General features: G+C 40.2%; 1 protein-coding gene across 1 annotated transcript; it reads left to right on the top strand.

Annotated features, from left to right (window-relative positions):
* Window positions 1–2308: 2308 nt before the first annotated feature.
* ING3 (inhibitor of growth family member 3) lies at window positions 2309–18718 on the top strand. Its single transcript, XM_054399444.1, has 12 exons — window positions 2309–2414; window positions 2585–2656; window positions 6747–6847; window positions 8668–8733; window positions 9898–9994; window positions 12487–12558; window positions 12852–12971; window positions 14033–14190; window positions 14534–14724; window positions 15873–16065; window positions 16927–16965; window positions 17846–18718. Exons 1-12 carry the CDS (start codon window positions 2387–2389, stop codon window positions 17960–17962), a joined length of 1254 nt encoding a protein of 417 aa, XP_054255419.1. The 5' UTR covers window positions 2309–2386; the 3' UTR covers window positions 17963–18718.
* The last annotated feature ends 2677 nt before the right edge of the window (window positions 18719–21395 follow it).

The following is a 21395-nucleotide window of genomic DNA, read 5'->3' as shown; positions in this document are numbered from 1 at the left end:
GAACTCCCATCTTGAAGACAGCAACCAGTCCCACTAACGTTTTGTCTGTCATTCTGTTGGCATCCCTGAGTTTCATTTTCCCTTTCCAGTAATGTTGACAGTGCACATGCTGTTACTAAAGGGAATGACTAAGACACAGCCTCAAGACCTGTGCTTCTTGGTTTGCTTGATCCAGGCTCCACAACACACCGGAACTAGATTTTGCTGGCTATTCCAAACCTTGCATCAATGAGAATGTGGCAAACTCAGGCATAAAAATTGGAGCATAGAAGGCAGATCTCAATGTCCTGGTTGCCCTAAAATTTTGGTCATAAACCAAAAGGTAAGAACTTACTCTATGTGCATCAGTTGTAGTTCTAACAGTGGACACTTTCTACAGTATTTGTGTACAATATTATTCTCTTAAACTTCTGCTGCATTAAATGTGCTTCCAAACATGTCTATGACAAAACTTTCTTTCGAAAGCATCAAATCCACTAACAAGCATAAAAGAAAATGACCCCACCAGTTCAGATTTCCCTAAATGTACACAGCTTTTCTCGTAATGAATATAAGATGCAATTTTTCTGTGCTTTTTGCATGGACTAAATTATCCTGCTGCATCAAATCCCTTCACTTCAATAAAAGTGCAGGTATTTCTCTTCCCAGGAATGGTGAATCTTTTCTTTTTCATAACAAAATGGGGCAAAGAAATTTGTCACACAAAACTTAAAAAAATACTGTCATTTCTATACCAGTCTATCAGAAGTTGCACATTAAAGAGTGATCTCTATGAGCAATAATATACAGATTCTTTCAGCTAAGGCTAACTGAGCTTAATGATCATCTTAAGTATGTAAGAAACTGGCTGGTATTTCTGTTTTGGCACTACATAGCTAGTGATGGAGTGAGTGTGGGAAGTGACCAATTTGGCACAGCACTCTTTGTGAAGTTAAAAGTTATTGTTATACCTCTTTTTTTTCCAATCTGTAATGACATCTGAATTAAAAAAAAAACAAAACACAAACAACAAAAAACCCCAACACCTTAGCTATACCCTATGTCCCCAAGGCATAGCTAACGTCTGTCTTCATAAAGGCTGCACACAAAACCTATGCTTCACTTCCCAAAATTCAGTCATCCTTAATTTAACTAGTCATAATGTATCAACTTAAAACATGAGGAAAAAATGCTATTTTCTGTTGGTCTGGATACTCAAAAACATCCAATGAAGGTTTTTACTCAGACTTGGCTTTAAACATATGCTTCCCTTTCCTTGCTTGGATGCGTATGGCACAGAAGAGCACACGAAAAGGCAAAGTCACTTTGGGACATGGTTTAATAGCTATGGTGGTATTCTGTCAAAAGCTGGATTTATGATAAAAAGCATGGCCAAAAGGCCGTTCTGCCACAATTCTTATGCTCCTGTACCTACATGCCACAGCATGCGAGACCTAAAAATTCCTTCTCCTCAGTCAAAACCCAAAGCTGGATACAAGCATCAGTCCCTGATTAGAGCAGTATTAGTGATGAAACAGTGATGAAATTAAGTTTTTGAGGGATTGAAACGGCATAAATAACTTTAGCCATGAACACTTTAAAATACTACAGTAAGCACTGTAACTGGATTACTAGCACTATTATCTGCTAATTAATTTTCCCTACTCTGAACAGCAAATCTGAAACCCACGAAGTTTATACCGCCGTCTGTGTGCGAGGTTATTACTCCCCGTGGTACTGATTTATGCTGAACAAAGCAGCTCTTCTCACCTTTGGTCACTCATTAGTTTTGTAATTTCTTATGTCTTTTTATGCACTATAACCAGTTGTAAGCATTTAAAAACCGGTTAAACAAACAGAAGCATAAAGTGTGATCAAAAAGCTGCAGGTTTTCCATTCCCTTCGCCAGACTTTCAGCGCGGAGCTCTGGTCCCGAGGTCCCTGCAGCGGGCCGGCAGCCGCACACCCGAACTTTATGTGGCAAAACAGGGGCTGATGAAGAGCTCCGAAAGCGAAACCTACGATCTATAAGGCAGGGACGCCTCCAGGACCCAGGACTGGCCGAAACAAGGAGTGGGAGGGGCGGGACAGAGCCTTCCTGGCGACCTGCCGGCGCCTCGGCCGCGGTGGGACTTCGCAACCGCCGCAGTGCATGGCGGCACACGTAGTTTCCCACCGCCTCCCCGCATGTAAACTACATTTCCCGTGAAAACACAGGGGAGAGCGCCAGGCGCGGGCTGCGTCAGCAGCCCGGGCAGCCAATTGCGCCGCGGCCGGAGCGAGCGCCGTCAGCCGCCAATGTTGTTTTCGCTGAGTCGAGCTGCTGGTGTTGTTGGCGGCGGCGCCATATTGGAAGGGACGAGTCCCCGTTAGCGAGAAGCCCCTTGGCGCTGGCCCGGCCGCCGCCATGCTGTATCTGGAGGACTATCTGGAGAGTGAGTGTGTGCGGGACGGGGGTGCCGGGCGGCCGGGCACAGCCGGTGAAGGGGAGCCGAGGGGAGCCGCGGCGAAGAGGCGGCGTCCCCCCTCCCCCACGGCGGCGAGTGCTGACTTCCTCCCTCCCTCCCTTCTCTCCCCGCTCCCCCGCCCCTCTGTGTGCCCGCAGTGATCGAGCAGCTTCCCATGGATCTGCGCGACAGGTTCACCGAGATGCGCGAGATGGACCTGCAGGTGCAGAGTACGTGAGTCCCGCCCCCTCCGCCTCTGCCCGCCCCCGCCCGCCCCCTCCCCTCCCCGCGCCCCAGCGCCCGCCCGTCTCGCCCCACCCCGCCAGCCGGGGGCAGGCGCGGGCACTGGCTTCACTGCCGTGCCCCGCTGCAGGGCGCCTGCCCGCCCGCGATGTGGAGACGGGGAAGGGGAAGGCAGAGGGGAGGAGGGGGCCAAGCGGCGCCGTCGCCGAGGCGCTCCGACCTGTGTGGGCAGCTCTGCTTCGCTCCCCGCAGCCGACCCCACGGCGTTCGCAACTCTTCCCCACCCTGCGCCCCAGCTCTCCGGCAGCGCAGCTCTGGTGCGGGCTGGACCGTGCCACAGGGTTGGGTGCGTCTGGTCGGCAGCGGGTGCCTGGTGTCGTCTCCTGCGGGGCAGCGGTTCGGGCGGCGGGAGCTGGTGCGGCTGCAGGAGGCGGCGCTGCGGAGGCCCTGCGCCGCACAGGGAACCGCCGAGACGCAGCAAGGGGCGGGGCGCGCTTGCCTCGCGCGTTGTCAGCGAGCGGCGCAGAGCTGTGGCCGCTCCGAGTCGCACGCTCGACCCGGGCCCGCTTCGGCCCCTATCCGTGGTCCGCAAAAGAGACGGCACAAGTAGGTTCTTAAAGGAGTTTCGCTCCTGGGCTTGTGCTGCTCCCAAGGGCGTTTTCTGTGGCACGTCCCAAAGTCTTTAGATTTTTGATCCCTAAGAGCAGTGATGGTGGTTTGGAACGTGAGTTATGTCCCACTCCTTCAGCAGGTAACAGCATGCTGTCTCTGAAACTTCGTAGCCGACTCCTCGCCTAATAGCATCTATGAAGATGCTTTTTGCATAGCCTCTTGTGCCCTAGCTGACAAGTAACCAAATACAGTCTGCTTTGGGTTTGTTTGTAGATCACTTTCTGTATCTCTGTTTATATTTTGATGCGTTTTCAGGATGCGTTGCCTTTTCATCTTTCCTAAGCCAAATTCATCTGGGACTTAGGTGCCCCTAATACTCAATTGTGTGTTAAGTGGTACCAACACTTCAACTGTGATGCAAGGGTCTTTTTAAATGAAACTATTACTACATGAAAGTTCGGAGGAATCTGGAAGGGTTGGACTATTGCAAAGAAGAAGGAGAGGAAGAGCCCAGGTTGAAATAAATGGTTTACAGGAATACAAAATGCAGTGCTGTGTGGGAGCACGATTCTTGAGAGAATAGTTCAACCTGTAATGTTTTGAAGTGCCACCTCAGGCTTTTCCTTGGGTATTTACTTGGTTGGACACAACAGGTCTGTTTAACAGTCTTTATTGACAAATGTCGAACTATCTAAGATTTTTTTTGTGTATGTATACTACAGCCTAAGTGCTGTCTTGAGTTTTAAGCGCTTAAAGGTGTGAGAACAGAGCAGTGGCTCCTCATAGGAGATAATGCCTCTGAAGTAACTATTACTAGGGGGCACCAGAAGAGGGAGTGAGCAGCAAACTGTCTTAGGTAGTTCTGATGAAGCTGACAAATTTTACTTCAGTAGGAAGGCAAAGAAGCTAGCAGTTTTTCGAGTGTGTTTTAGAACTGGGTCAACGAGCACTACCAAGGTTGCAAGTAGTGTCATTTCCTCTGTAACTGGAAGTGACAAACCACACTCTGTATTGTATTACTGGAAGTAGCAAATCACAACAAATATTGTATATGAAGACCAACATTAGCCCCAGAGAAAAATTCTCTCGGACCTTGGTACTTCTGTAGTTCTTGCACAATGAGTGATAAAGCATCCATAGACATTTAAAAAACTTCTAGGCAAGCATCTTTTCCACAATAGTTGCTAGGCTTCCTGCTGAATACTAAATGCAGACCTAGAGGTTGTTCTCATGCTTTGACATAGTGACTTGTGAAGATTCAGGGTCTCTTAAAGTACTTGAAAACACTATTTTGATCAGTAATACTGTCCCAGAAGCCTATGCAAGTTGCAATTCAGAGATTATTGATTATTGTGCTGGTATGTTTTAGGGTTGGCGTTGGCTTAACATTCTGTCCCATTTGGACCACATGCACTTCTGATGGGGCAGGTGCTTCTGTTTGCTGTTGGAGAAAGTGATAAACCAGTTGTGCCTACTGTAAATCCTGATAAGGCTGCTGTGGGAAAAGTGAAGACAATCTGAGTTGTTACTTGACACAATCTTTGATGAACCTCTGCATGGAGCATAAAATGTGTTTGTCTATTTTAAGTTCAAATCATGGATTATCTGGTCTCTGTGGTAAAATGTCAAGTTCTAAAAAGGACTCTTTTCTAAATTTCTGTCAATTCTCTTGGGAAATCTTATCTAAGAAATTAGTATCTCAGAATGTAGTATTACAGTTGGATTAAATAGAGGAGGAGAAAAGGTGAAGGAACTCAAGTGTGAGCGAGCTTTTCATATGGTTTAGTAGGGCTGACCTGCATACCGCTTCGCTGTGTCTGCCCTTTCAGGGGAGACCAAGTTTCTGTGAAAGTTTCCTGTTAGATGGTTTCACACAGACTGATACGTGTCCCTAACAAAAAGTAAAATGGGAAGATTTTTCTTTTCCTTTTCATATATGTGGTGCCATTAGAATAATTATCACCTAGCTGTTCGCACTATGGGAATAGGAGTTAGAGTGTTTTGTCTGTTGGATTGATGAAGCAAATTATGGTCATTTGGTCAAAGAACAAAGCTTTTATTAACCTTTTATATAGTGTCTGCTGCTTGCCTGCTGTTCAGGCTTCCTAGCCTTTTTTGAATAACACAGTGCAAGTGGAAAATGCTCATTGTACAGATTGTCCCGCCTTTACCCTGTTCTATGTCAGAACTTTGAATCTAAATAAAGTTGAAATGAGCCAGTGTCACGGATGATCTGGCTTGGGATTAATTGCACTCTGTCCAGTCATTTATTAGGTTCTTGTTCATTTTGATGCTGGATGTTCCTAGCATAGGGAAAATCAGTGAATGGTTTTGATCATCAGTGTGAATGATTTTTGATCATGTGAACAGTTGCAGTTGTGAGTGAGAAAAGCATTGAACTTTTGGGCTCCATTGCATTTGTAGAGTTAGTCATACCTTTTTAACTAGTCAATTAGCTTTTTTTTTTTTTTTTTGTGGTAAGAGGTGGCTGCTGTCATGTGATCCAGTTTTAGTGGTGGTTTCTGGAACTGCTATCTGGATGTAACTGCCAAGGGTGCCGAGACTAGCAAGGCTGTCAAATCCACTCTGAGTGAGGCAGCTGCATATTTCTGGAAATATGCAAGCTGTTGCATGCACAACTGTCCAGCTGTTGAAATAGTAAACTCAGCATTTTTATTTTTTTTAAAGGAAAGTGAGCGAAAGGGGAAGCAATCCCTGTTCCTGTCTTCATAAATAACAAAACAAGTAACATGTTGGTGACATTTTTCTTTCTTATGGTAGTTAATGTCAGAGAATTGGTGGCTCTATTTTTTTCCTTAAGATATTTTTCAACTTCATGTAAGTGAGAATCCTGTTGAAATAGTATTTCACCATTGCATTTAACTATTAGTGTTAGCCTGTGAGGGTGGGGAGTATAGCTTTCAGCCTTCTCTCTTCCCAGCATACAGTGGAGATGGCCTTGGCTTAAAGGTGGTGACTTTACTCTTCAGTTGCTCTACCTTTTTGAGGCACTAATTTTTCCAATTATTTGGTTTTGTATTTGACTGTTTCTCTTAGGAGAATATTTTGTTTCCTGCTCAGTTTGTAACTGGCTAGAATGTTCCAAAGTCAGCAGTCTAGAGCCCTGGGTGAGGCGTTTGGGTCCGTGCTTTAAGTCACTACCACTGCTCTTAGGGATAAAAAACCTTTAGAAATTGGAGTCCTGCCTATCCCATGCTGGAGAGCACAAGAACCTTGATGAGAATCCTACCAGAAAACAATTCTGCTTCTTGGAAATTAAGGTAAGTATTTCCCTACTCTGTCCACTGTCTCTTGGTTGCTTTGGTTTTTTTTTGTTTTCTTTCCTCTCTTTGCACCTCAGTCTTGTCAACTTTGTTTAAGAAAAAAAAACCACACCTTATTTCATACTAGATCTTTTCATACATGAGAAGGTAACATTTATCTTAATCTTTTCCTGTGCTACAGATGCAATGGATCAGCTTGAGCAGAGGGTAAATGAATTTTTTATGAATGCAAAGAAAAACAAACCTGAATGGAGGGAAGAACAGATGACATCAATCAAAAAAGTAAGGATGTCACAGGAGTGGGTCACATTTTTCTCTTGCAAATGAAGATAACCTTAGGAAAAAATAGCTCATGATTGATGGAGGCCTAAGTGTTCAAAACTGTAGCTTCCCTTCGGCTTTCACAGAGATGGAGAGAGTGCTACCCAGAAGGAGAAAAATGACTTAAAGGTTTCTTTGATCAAGCATTTCTCTCAACTTTTACCCAGCATTTTAAACATATTGATCATGTAATGGTGAGGAAACCAGGTACCACATTTTCAGCTCAGACTTTCTGTTCTTCCTTGCATGATACGAAGTTGTGTAAGTTCACTGTCTTTCTTTTAGAGAACTTTTTTCAAGCTTAGCTTCAGCATTTCACAGATTCACAGAAAACATCCGGTTGGACGATACCTCAAAGATCATCCAGTCCAACCCTTGGCCCAGTTTAGTGTTGGTCCTAAGCCATGTCCCTCAGTGCCAGGTCTACACACTGCTTAAACATCTTCAGGGATTGTGGCTCCATCACTGCCTTGGGCAGACCATTCCAAGTGTTTGATAACCCTCTCTGAGAAGAAATATTTCATACATCCAGCCTGAACCTCCCCTGGCACAGCTTGAAACCAATTTCTCTAGTCCTGTTGCTTGATACCAAGGAAAAGAGGCTGCCCACTTCTTGCTCCAACCTCCCTTCAGGTAGTCATAGAGGGTGATGACGTTTTCCTTCAGCCACCTCTTCTCTGGACTTCTCCTCTTCCCCAGCTCCCTCAGACACTCCTCGTAGGCCATGTGCTCTAGGCCCTTCACCAGCCTCATTGCCCTTCTCTGGACACACTCCAGAACCTCAATGTTCTCTTAGTAGGGAGGGGCCCAGGACTGAACACAGCACTCAAGGTGATTCTGTCCTTCTGTGTTGGACATACGGTATACAGAAGATGAATATGTACTCTTTTAGCCTTCAACACTCAGGCATTGGTGGTGGTATTGTTATCAATGTAGTCCATTATTTTGTCAGAAGAAACTCCTTTGTAGTCTCCTACGCTGTCTACTTCATCCCTTTATTTGGCCAAGGAGTTTTATTTCTTAATACAAAAAGATTTCTGTATTTTAACAAAGGAAAAGTTAAAGCTCTGGCTTCACTAGAGTAAATGAAAAAATTGCTTTTAACTTCAGTTAAACCAAAATTTCAAGTAATTTTTGCCTAAGGAAGACACTCTTCAGTGGAAATCGAGAATACAGAGGCACTGAAACCTTTTAGAGTAAAAAAGGTATTTATTATTATTTAAAAAGGTTTTAATGCAGTTTTCATTAGTTAAAGGAGACTTTACAATTGGATCACTTTAGTCAAATTATAATACACATGACTTATGTGAATATATTTTAAAATAATTTAAACTATAAACTGCATCATTATTTCTTCAGTGCTGGAAAGGCCCCCCTCACAGTACTGCATTATTTTGAAGGCCAGTAGTATCTGCAGTGATCCTAGAAAACCATACAAAGTAAAAGGGGTCATCTCATTTTTTGTCCATAACCTAACACTGTGTAATATATAATAAATTTCTTCTTGTAGCATTTTTTGCAGAAATCTTAAGTATCACTGTAGGAGGAAATGTCCATGTATTTGCCAAAGCTTATACTAAGACACAAACAATAAATTCATACATATTGTATTACTCATCTAAAATTTAGTCAGTTGTTTACAATAAAGTTTCACAGACTTTGTGAAAACTGATTTGAATTTTTCCTTTTAACTTTGATTTTGTGATGGATAACAATAGCTTTAAATGACTGAAATTAATTCAGTTACCTTCCTAATTTTAAAAAATGTCTCTTTATGACAGGATTATTATAAGGCTTTGGAAGATGCAGATGAAAAAGTGCAACTGGCTAATCAGATATATGATTTGGTAAGTGGACAGAAGGCTTGCAGTGAATTCCCAAAACCCATGCCCTGAGTTGTAACTGTTTCGGTAACCGCTGCAACCATGCTGTCTGCACTGTTATGTTAGCTTCAAGCACATATTTTAGCTGGTGAAAGAAACATTTGATACTTTACTGACTTTTAAGAATTTGTTTACTTTGGGTAGTACATGTCTTAAATACAAAACATGCAGAAGTAATTTTAGGGATCATCATAAGGTTTTTCATGCATGTTGGTCTTGTTCTATTTATTTTTCTGAAAAGAGATCATAAGCAAGTTACTCTTCCTTACAGCATGCAGGTTTTGAGTTCTGAGTATACTTACTATGCGTTTTCAGAGAACAGAATCCGCAAGTCAGACTGCCATAAAATATCAGAGACATGAAACAAATATTTCATGTCTGCTTTAGCTTCACTTCAGCTAACCAGAAGTTAGCTAATGAGTACAAAAGGTGGATGCATTCTGCTGTGTGGATGCATTCTGCTGCTTCGATGCATGTGAAGAAAGCAGTTGGAACATAGTGTTTCTTGCCATAATACTAAGTTCAGATTTTTTATTATTTTAAAAATATTTTTCAGGTGTTAGTACCTAAGCACTTGTCACAGTTTACACAAATGCAGAGGAGTCTTTATGCTTTCTGTCTAGAGACCTTTTTACTCAAGTTTACTGATAGTATAGTAGCATACAATTTGCAATTCATTAAACTTTCAATTTCCCCACTGCAGCCCAACCTCTTTTAAAGTGCATGTCAAGTACTGTTTTTTCTCTTCCCCTTTATATACCTATACTCACAACACCTGCAGGTCCTCTCCTCTTCATCTTTATCATCTCAAAAGAAGCCTTGAAATATTGCCTACAGTAAGAGCAGGGCATCTAGCTGCTGAGCAAACATGCAGCCTTATTGTAGCTTGTGATTGACTGTGCAGCTTAGAAGCAGCATTGCTATTTTGGTATTTTCTCTGGTATCTGCTGAGTTAGGGGAATGTAGGTGACTGAGAAGTTATGCTTCTGTGTGTTTTTATACACACTCAGTGCTGCCTGACAGAGAATTGCTGGAAGGGAAATATATAGCAAGCCTGAGATTAAGGATGTAGGTACTCATGTTCCAGAACAGATGCTATTTATTGTTGCTTTGTCTCCATAACCATAGGTGGACCGTCATTTGAGAAAATTGGACCAGGAACTTGCTAAATTTAAAATGGAACTTGAAGCAGATAATGCTGGAATTACAGAAATATTAGAGAGACGTAAGTATGCATGATTTTCTTTAATAACGTGACAGGTATTCTGTGTATGGTATTAAAATACCATACACTTGTTAGTGGCCTGGAGTATTTCCAGTTGTTTCAAAATTATATTTTAAGCCATATAGTTTTCATCAGTCAATGATGCACACCACAGCATGGAGGAAAAGTCCAGGAGGTTCCTGGAGTATGTGGGAGGTAGCTTCCTGATTCAGGTTATTCCTGGGCCTGCCAAGAAAGGTCCCCTGCTAAGACCTGGTGTTTACTAACAGAGAAGGACTGGTAGGTGATGTGGTCAGAGACTGTCTTGGGCTTAGCAACCATGAAATGATAGTGTTCTCAATTCTTGGAGTGCCCTACTCTGGACTTCCAGAGAGCAGACTTTGGCCTGTTCGTGTCACTGGTTGAGAGAGTCCCTTGGGAGACAGTCGTAAAGGGCAAAGGAGTCCCGGAAGGCTGGACATCTTTCAGAAAGGATCTTAGAGGCACAGGAGCAGGCAGTGCCCATGTGTCGTAAGACAAACTGGTGGGGAAAATGACTGGCCTGGCGGAACAGGGAACTTTGCTGGGACTTAGGAAAAAGAGGAGAGTTTACTGTCTTTGGAATAAGGGGCAGGCTACTCAAGAGTACAGGGATTTAGTTAGGTCATGCAGAAAGCAAAGCCCAGCTAGAACTCAGTCTGGCCGCTACCGTAAGAGATCATAAAAAGTGTTTTTACAAATACATTAACAACAAAAAGAGAAAGGAAAATCTTCATCCCTTATTGGATGCAAGGGGGAATATTAGCATCAAAGATGATGAAAAGGCTGATAAAAAGTTTGCCTTTGTTGCCTCAGCGTTTAATATTCAGATCAGTTATTCTCAAGGTATTCCATCTCCTAAACTGGAAGATGGGGATGGAGAACAGAATAATTCCCTCATAAGCCACAAGACCTGCTGTGCTACCTGGACACTCACAAGTCTATGGGGCCAGATGGGATCCATCTGAGAGTACATATCAGCATTCAGATGTTAAGTTAAATTGTGTTTATGATAAATTTCAAACTTAGTTTAACTATTGTGATTATAGAATTCTGAGGCAGTGACTGCTCCCACACCTAATGACAGTGAAAATTAACCTAACTCACCTGAGGACATTGGGCATAAATATTCTTCCTTCGAATTTTGTGTGACTTTGTCCTAAAACCTGGGAGGGCTTGGATATTTATTTGTAATTGCTATTAAAAATAACAGGCACAAAAAGAAAACTGCTAAGTAGGTGTTTGTAATGAACTAGCAATTATAGAGGCCTAATTTAGTTTAGTTTAGCTGGAATCCCAGCTGCAGTTTTAAGATGTGATTCAGCCTTCAGTTGAGCTATGTGTTTGGTGAGATAGGCAGGTAGCATTTCAGGAACTTGAAGTACAACTGACTGATTGTGGCACCTTTAAGGGTTTGTTTGGTTTTTAATAAAGTGAGAAGTATAGAGGTCTGGTAACTTTTTGGCTTTCAGAGTAAATGCGTCTTGTTGAGGTTCCACCAGAGGGCAGTCTTTGGACTAGTTCATAACTGGATTAGTGTTAGCCCAGCTGAAATACCTTCTTAGGTTTTAAACCTCTTCTAGAATAATTTTATTTAAACTTTTGTAATGTGCTCATGTACTTTTTGAAAGCACTGCGGAAGAAAGATACGAAGAAATGTTGGAGATACAGATTTTGAAAAATTAACATGAATTATTTTCTTGAATTGTCTTCTGTATAAATGTTAGGTTGGTGGGTGTTGCAGCTAATTCAAAATCTTTTTGCCAAAGGTTGATACACAAACTTTTTATAGTGTTCTAATGGAAATACATGATCAAAATCTCTTCTATGCTGCAATCGTTTAACCTCATACTGCAAGAAATGTTATTGTTAAATGTAGACTTGCATTTGTGTTCCTTCCTGCCTTTTTTCTTTTCCTTTTTCTTCTTTTTCTATATTATTTCTTCATGTATTTTGAATGTTAAGAAATCTAGATAATGATCTGTTGAATGTTAGATCATCTTGAAAGACGTTGCTAGTGCTTGTGTGTCATGACTCAGTGTGACAAGATGGACTCCATGGGACAAGATGCCATGTTAATACAGTTTCACCTGTGACAGTCTTCTTTTCCATTCTTATTGGTGTAGACAGTATTTTTGGTGCAGCATTCTCCTACTGTCACTGGGTTGTGTGCAACTCATTCATATAAGTGATATGTTAGGGGCAGTGTTCTTTGTTCTCCTTATTGGCCTTGATTGTTAACTTCTCAATTTCAACAAAAGCAGCAGTCACAATTTTTATTTTAAAACTGTTCTCACTAGCTCCTAGTTGTGCTACAGGAAGGGTTTAAACTCTAGCAAATACCCTTCAGATTAAAATAAATATAACTGCATAGTCATTTGGTTAATGTTACAGAGATTTATTTAGTGTCTAAAAGACAAAAGCATGCCAATGATGACTCTGAAATTTTTCTATCCTTTTTACCTTTCTCTTAGGGTCTCTGGAGCTGGATACACCATCACAGCCTGTGAATAACCATCATGCCCATTCTCACACTCCAGTAGAGAGTATGTATTTGAGACTTAATAACATGTCTACTTTTCATGTTTCCTCATTTTTTCTGTGGTAGTATTAGGGGAAAAAAATGTTCAGAAGTTATTTCTTTTTCTCCAGACACTGGGGGGTAAAAAAGGCATAGTGCAATGATAAGAATGTCAAATCAAAGTAAGTGTAAGAATTAAATAATAAGGCTTTGCTGTTAGGAATTAGTGGAAAGTGCTATTTTATTATGTTTAGTTATAGCTAGACTTTCAAGCTGAAAAGGTTTTACATTTAAGTTCCTTTCATTTGTTTCATTTAGAAAGGAAACACAATCCATCTTCTCACCATAGTACAACAGATCATGTTCCTGAAAAGAAGTTTAAATCTGAAGCTCTTCTATCTACCCTGACTTCAGATGCATCTAAAGAAAACACACCAGGTAATCTTAATTGTTTTGCATATCATTATTTTTAATTGGAAGAAGAGGCTCATAGAAGCCAGAGGCTCACACTCTTTCCTCTGGGATTTGCAGTCATTTGAAACATGAGAAATTGCAGACATTGTTACTCATCGTTGTTGTCCATGAAGTACATCAGCTTTGTTGTCATGTAACAGCTGCATGTTGGTTGCTTCTTTTTATTTACACTGCTTAGGAGAAGATAACAAATACCATTTCATTCAGTCAGTAGTAGAAACGTAAGAGACCAATACGTTATTATTTGGGGAAAAAGAAATGAAGGCAACGGTTTGCAAAAAGAATTTTTGCTCTTTGGGGTATTTTTTAAGGATTGGTCTGACACGGCATTCAGCTGCAATAGAACAAAATCCTTTCATGCGTTGTCTGTTTCAAAAGAGTTGTGTGAATAAAAAAATACCTACAATTTTCTGCCCATTTTCAAAATTAGGGTGCTTCATAGTTTCTTTTCTGAAAATCAGACGTTGTGAGAGGCTGTAGTGAGTAAACTACCTTATGTTTGGGTATTCAGAGCTGCTCCTCAGGTTTAAATAGGCCCCCTCATCCATTTTACTTTTGAAGACGAGGTCACATGAGATGGCAAAGAAATGAACTATGTTTGAGCTGCCACAGAAATCTATTTTGCATCAAAAATGTGATGTGCAGTTTTTAGAATTAAGATTTTTACACGCTTTACTTCAGAAACAGTCAAATTCTTAGTCTTTTTCCTGGTTAGAGAGGTCAGCATCATTTCAGCAGAAACTTGGTTTATATAGACATAGCAGTTCTTTGATAGCTGAATATGGTAGTGGGGCTGCCTTTCTGAAAGGGCTCCTTGAACATGGGGTAGGTGGGGAACAAACTTTTTTATTTTTCAGGTGAATACTGGCTGTGTCAAATGAACTTTTTAAACTTTTTTCCAAATGCTCAGACTGCTCTGATACATAAACGGCGTTCCTACTCTTTCACTGGTTGTCATATATAACTCTTCTTAAAATGCAAAGGAATTTAGTTTTGAATTTCATAAATGTGTTCTGTTCATCAAGGGTGTCGAAACAGTAATTCATCATCCTCTTCAAACAATGCATACAATACAAACTCTTCTCAACCATTGGCATCATATAACCTGGGCTCATTATCTTCAGGATCTGGGGCCGGTGCAATTACCATGGCAGCAGCTCAAGCAGTGCAAGCCACAGCACAGGTAATGTCAGAACATTGTTGTCATTCTGCCATGCACTATTGATTAAGAAGAAAGACAAGTGATTTTATTATTTTTTAATCTGAGTTCCCATGATCACTTCCAGATGATTTGATTCACTTCTCATATTATCATTTTTGTTTATATGCTACAGTTTCATTCTGTAAACTTGCATTAAGGAATAACTTTCTAGCTTTGATGTTCTTACACCTTTTTTACCATTTTACCGTTGTCTTGTTAACAGGATAACTAATGAACCTGTGCTAAATATCAGTTAGCAGCCTGGTATTTGTGTTTTGTGAGAGCTCTCCTATGTAATCTGATACAGTAACAGTATTCCTTTTAGATGAAAGAAGGAAGGAGAACATCCAGTCTAAAAGCCAGCTATGAAGCATTTAAGAATAATGATTTTCAGCTTGGAAGAGAATTTTCGTTATCCAGAGATTCAAGTGGATATTCATCATCAGCTCTAGCATCAACGTTAACACAGACCTTAAGTTCATCAACCACAGACTCACGAAGTGGCAGAAAAAGCAAGTAGGTTTTCGTACTCCTTGACTGCAATTACAGCTTTTCAGACAGCTAAGCTTGCTTCTAAAGGTCATGAACCACACTGGAAATAATTTATATTTCATGCATGGGCATAAGCAGAAGGTAGTTATTGCCTACTGGCTTTTTTTTCCCTTCAGGGATGTCTTCTTTTGTTCTCTCACTTTTTCTTCAAGCAAAATGACTCCAAAGTTTTGTATAAATGCCTGGATTTGCTTCTTCATCTGTGATATACTCTAGCTTCTTCCCTTGTTTTTATGTGTTCTGGAAGGAAGATTTGATCTCATGGCAAGTGCTGGGAATTACTGGTTTGTAGGTGGTCTTGAAATAATCTGGAGACCTGCTTCATGCCACTTCACAATCATAAAGCTTCCTGATGGCTGACCATCTAGGACAGGAAACAGAATAAATTTTATTCCTAAATAAATTTAAAAACATGTTAAACACAATGTCAAAACACATTCTGACAATGATCACAAGTTGTACTTGAGTGTCTCAAAATGCCCATCCTTTTAAACTAATATTGTTTTTTTTCTTCAAACAAATTTGTGTGTGTGTGTGTTCACAGCTCAGTTAGCACTTTTGTCTTAGAAGCCTTTTTCATCTGTGGATATCTTGGGTGTCAGATCTGACCTATAAGCAGAAGAGTAGAATGTGTCTTCTGCCACTGTTCCTGTGGAGTGGGTGATGCTTGAGTGGAGATTAAGATAGAATCAGTCACCTTCAAAACAGAGTTATCTATTGTACATGACATAGGACATTATTTATATATAAATTCATGTTTTATTGGTAACATTGTTTTTCTGGAGACTTTAGACCACATATGTTTTTGTGGAGAAAAACATTCATTAGAGCCATTTGTCTGTTTAAAGCTATTAAATTCCATTGGTTATAATAGCATGTCTTGCACTTGAAAGCTGGTAAGGCTTGTCTCCTTTTCCAAAGTGCATTCAGTATGTCCATTTGACTTCTTGCAGTTGTTGAGTGGAATCTGCTAGGGAATGATGTTTTGGGATTTACATACTGCAATATTTCAGAGTCAACAAAGTACTCATTTTGTGATCCTTCACTTGGAAGAAAATTAATTTCAGTTGTGATATGCCTTTTTTTTTACTTTTCTTTTTATTTCCCCCCAGAAATAACAACAAATCCTCAAGTCAGCAGTCTTCATCATCTTCCTCTTCTTCGTCTCTGTCATCGTGTTCTTCGTCATCTGCACTGGCACAAGAACTGTCTCAGCAGACAGCAGTAATACCAGACTCTGATTCTAATAGCCAGGTTGACTGGACCTATGATCCAAATGAGCCACGATACTGCATTTGTAATCAGGTAAGAATGTCCTCCAACCTGAAATATACCTAGAGCTACTATTTTGCTGTAGTTGAACTTCCTTCACTGATTGCTGGTTTTAAAAATTCTGTTTGCAATCTTCTGAAATTCAAATCTGGTATTATTTTCTTACTGGTGATATGTATAATGAACTCCACTGTTGAAGCTAAAAACAAGCAAGTTTTCCAGTGACATGACATACCTCTGTTTCTCCTACTGTCCTTTAAAAAGACCAAAACAAAGACCAAAACAAACAAGAGCCAAAAAACTCCACACCACCAAAACAAACAAACCACACAAAAAACCCTCCACAAAGCCCAAAAAAAGCCCCGAGAACCCCTCCAAATGAAAGAAACCCTAAATTTTGTGAAAAACACCCAGAAACTCAAGGGACTGAATGACAACATAAGACACTTGTTTAAAATAAGAACAGGTATTTTTAAATACACTTTTAAGAGTGTTGGCTTTTTTCTGCTTCTTTATAGAATTCTGTAATTCTTTTGAAGGTATTTTATTGTTTCAGGTAAAGTGCTTGAAGGAAATGCCTGACATTAACATAATCTTAAAAACTGGACTTTTTACTGAGCAGTGTTGTTTAGGCCAAAATGTGTTTTATTTAAGTTTTGAATCATTTTTATCCATCCTGAAATATGTAGAAATACCCTTTTCTCTTTTTTTGCATGATAAAAACGATTTGCAGTGAACTTCTTCTTTGGATTGTGTAAGAAAAGAGAAAAATATTGTTGATGCTGTTAACGGAAAAACTCAACTGAAGAAACTTGAAATTTAGCTCTTTTAAAATACTAATTGCTTTTAATTAGTAATAATTATTAATAAAGGATTTTTTTTCTTATTTACTAGGTGTCCTATGGTGAAATGGTAGGCTGTGATAACCAAGATGTAAGTAACAAAGTTCAAAAGGTTCCTGATATGCTTGTGCATGTAATCATTGCTTGCAGGAGTTACTTTTCTTTCAAACTGGCTTTAGATAGAGGCTCTTTTCAGAGTAACATGCATATGACCTGAACCTTTCTTCAGGATCCTTCTCATCTGTTGCCACAGTTCAGGTTCTTTTAGAAGTCTTCACCCTTTACTGGGAAGGTTTGACACTTACAAAATGCCCTTTATTTCTAGGAAGATTTACCTGTATCCTTACTAGCATCAGCTGTCCCCTTCAACTAAAAAGTTCTTAAAATAACAGTTGAATGTAATCAATTCTTTCCTGAGATATCATTCACTTCTGTTTAAATGTGATAAGATCCCTGTTGTGCCCCTTAGTGTTGTCAAACAGTATTTCAAAGCACAACATACTTGTTTTGTTCTATGAGTTTGCATGTGACTCCTAGAATTTTTACTGCTTTCCTTAGTCTGTTGAGTGCATGTTAGAGATTGGGATCCTCTTCTCTTCTTGTTTTGTCCTGTGTGAAAAAGTACTTGTGCTTCATTTTCATAGAATTGTATTTGTGGTGGGTGTTTAAAAAGAAAAAAACCCAACCTGATCTTTTTTTCAGTGGTGCCCAGTAACAGGACAAGAGGTAACAGGTGCCAATTTGAACATAGGAAATTCTTTACTTTGTGGGTGCTAGAGCACAGGAGCAGGCTGCTCAGGCATCTCCATCTCTGTAGTCATTCAAAACCTGCCAGTAATCTGTCCTGTGCAACCTGCTCTAGGTGAACCTGCTCTGGCATAGGGGTTGAACTAGATTATTCCCAGAGGTGCCTTCCAACTCCTATCATTCTGTGATTTTGTAAACCCTTTTCTTCAACTTTGTTTTTATAGTGTCCTATTGAGTGGTTCCACTATGGATGTGTTGGACTGACAGAAGCACCAAAAGGGAAATGGTACTGTCCACAGTGTACGGCTGCAATGAAGAGAAGAGGCAGTAGACATAAATAAGTTTCTTCACCTGGAAAACAAATTATGTACTAAAGGTTTTATAGAGGACTTGAGAGTGGGAAGAATCTCCATCACACTTCCTTGCAACCACTTAAGGGTTAACATAACAGTCATAAGATCTTGAACTATTGATTTTGCTAGTTGTGTTTTAATATTGTAAGTAAATTATTTATGCACATTGATGTGCTAGAGATACTATTACAGTGAGCCTTGGATTGTTCCAGTGGCCAGCATATGCAGACATTTGTACTATCAAACCATTTTCTCTAAGCAGTGGGCATTCTATGATTACTCAATCTTCAAAAAATTCCAGTATGTCAAGATTTTAAATGTATGTTTTATATTCAACAGATATATTCTGCTGCATGTACTGTACTCAAGAGCTGTTATGTAACACTATGTATATAAATGGTGCAAAAAGTCAGTGCTTCTGAAAAAAAAAAAAGACAATGGTTTTTAAAATGCCTTTATAGCTTTGGTTCTTTATGAAACTTAATTCAGCAGGCTGAAAAAAATGGTTCTTGTATACAGCGGGCTGTTGTCCTCTAGGGTACTTGAGTATGTAAAAACAAAAATGCTGTAGAATAAAACAAACTTGTGCCATTAGTCTTTATATGTTTCTGCTCCAGTGAAGATGCAGGCCATGAGAGGAAACAAAAGTGTTAAAGTGATGATAAATTTTTATACCAAATGTGTTTATTTTTTTGTGCAAGTAATCCTTTAAATCTGAATTGTATTAGGTGTTAAAATAAAACAACCTCGACTCCTCTGATGTATTCTGTACATTTGTCAAAAAAAGTGGCTTGTCCCTGAAACAATTTCGAAGACTATAATTAAGTTTGCATGATCCATGTGAAGGATCTCTGTCGAGGAGGACATTTCTCTGGTGAATGAGTAACTAATACATATATAGGAAAATCCTGAAATACCATTTGCCTTGCTGTCTCTGTCTCCAGATGATAAGTGGCACCTGCTTATTGAATCCCTACTGTGTCAAGAGATATCCACAGGCAGGATTGCCACACGGATGGAAATAGGAAGGGGAGAAGAAAACCGCAGTAAGTATCTTGCAGCTGCCACATGCCTTTTAGGACAGTGGTTTTCAGGTACAAGTCGCACACAGTTCAGAAAAGAGGAAAGGGAAGAATAGTTCCTCCTGCTGCAGAATCACTAGAGTACCAGGTAGGATCATATTAGGAAGTCTAAATACAGACTCATAAATAGTTGGATCTGTTAATTATACACATCATAATACAGGATCAGAAAACTGATCTTAAAAATTGTGGTCAAGGGTGTAATTTATTTTAATGACTTACTCATTTTGAACACAGTTTTTATGTTTCCTTGCACTGACTGTTTCCTGTTGTTTTTGTGTGGCTCTTTCGTTGCAGCAGCACTGTGCAGAAACACTCTCTTCTTTCTCCCTTTCACTGTGGAAAAAAAAAAAAAGATTGCCCCTCTGGAATAAAGATTTTGCTTTAGTAGTGGGTGGGTATTTGGGCTGGAAGATGATGACCATGGTAGCTTTCCAAACCTATGCAGAGGGGGAGGAGAGAGAGAAGCAGTGTTACACTGCATGACCAGAAATAGTGCCAAGGAAATAAAGAGGCTCATTAGTAATAGGGGTATGTGAAGAAAATACAGGCTTTACCTAAACCAAAGTGAAACCAGGCTTGTGCCACAACTTTGATTTATGAATTTAAAAAAGGAAATATTTTAAATCCCTAATCTGGGTAAAAGTAGATAGGTAAGAAGTGAAATAGACTTTGGTGTAAGAATATTTTCACCAACTTCTAAACAGCAAAGGAACAGTGTAATTAAAGCTGCATTAGAACCAGGAGCCCACCACTGTATTTCTTTGGAATTCTGTCTGAAAAAAACACTTGAGGACTAGAATTTCTGGTTTCAAGTGAGGCTGTTGAGACAACAGAGATAACAAAATACTTGTTCTGTGGGAAACTGGTGCCATGCTATGAACTGAAGTTAATCAAAAGGTAATCTAGACTCCCCTTGAATGGAATGACTAGGTCTCTGTGGACCCCTAAAGAGGGTATATTTAGATTGGACATTAGAAGTTCTTTACTATAGGGTGGTGGAACACTGGCACAGGTTGCCCACAGAGGTGGTAGCCTCATCCCTGGAGGCGTTCAAGGCATGGGGCTCTGAGCAACCTGTTCTTGGAGATGTCCCTGCTTACTGCAAGTGAAAAGAGAAAAAGTTTGTTTTGCAAACTAGGTCTTAATGGTAGATACCTCTCCAATGGGATTGCTTAGAACTATTATTATTTTCCTTTTTACACCCAATAATGATTTATTTGCATTCTACTATTTTCTGTTCAAGATCTGTGGAAAATTTTAAAGGTACAGTCCATCTCCTGAAGTGCCACATCTAGTCATTTTTTTAACACCTCCAGATATAGCGACTCCACTGCCTCCCTGGGCAGCCTATTCCAAGGCCTGACTACTGTTTCAGTAAATAATTTTTTCCTAATATCCAGTTTACACCTCCTTGATGCAATCTGAGGCAATTTCCTCTCATTCCATCACTTGATAATAGGGAGAAGAGACCAGCACCCACCTCACTACAAACCCCTTTCAGGTATTCGTAGAGAATAATTCCCCTCAGGCTCCTCCTCTCCAGACTCAACAATCCCAGTTCCTTCATCTGCCCTTCATAAGACTTCTTCTCCAAACCCTTCACCAGCTTCATTGCCCTTCTCTGGACATCCTCCAGGAGGATGCTGGGGGAGACTGTCAAATGCCTCACTAAAGGCTAGGGAAACTATATGCACAGCCTTTTCCTCATCCACAAGCATGTTGCCTTGTCATAAAATGAGATCAGGTTTGTCAAGCATGACCTGCCCTTCACAAACCCATGGTGACTGGGCCTGACTGGTTGTCCTGCACTTGCTGCATAATGGCACTCAAGATGATTTACACCATGACCTTTCCCTAGAATTAATGTATGTGCAAGCACTTCAATCTTGTCAGAGTCCTTGCCTCATGGTCATCAGAGTTCTTGGAAAGCTTTGCTGAGTAGACCAAGAAGGCTAGGTTGATGTAATACAGAGTGCCTCATCAAAGTTTCTTCTAAAAGAACAGTCATGAGCTGGCTAAAGAGTGTCAGTCCCTTAATGTTACATGTGCAAAATAGAATAATAAAGAGTAAAGGAATAAATTACCAATATTCCCAACAAATAGAGGCTGCCAAAGGAGTCCAGTCGGATTCTTCCACTCAACAAACATGTAAAGGTCAGTTAAAGAGGAGTAAATAACGTATGCGCTTAGTTTCAGTTCTCAGAATTAATGAAAATGGAAAGTCTTAAAAGTAGCAGAAGAATCTTATGATATTGAGAATCTGTAAAAATGGAAGGTGTAATTCAATATTTGCTAAAATAATTAAATATAAAATAATACATAAATAATATTTAATT

This window comes from Indicator indicator, chromosome 3 (genome assembly GCF_027791375.1).
Source record: "Indicator indicator isolate 239-I01 chromosome 3, UM_Iind_1.1, whole genome shotgun sequence".
NCBI classification, from domain to species: Eukaryota; Metazoa; Chordata; class Aves; order Piciformes; family Indicatoridae; genus Indicator; species Indicator indicator.
This window is presented reverse-complemented; position numbering and strand designations above follow the sequence as displayed.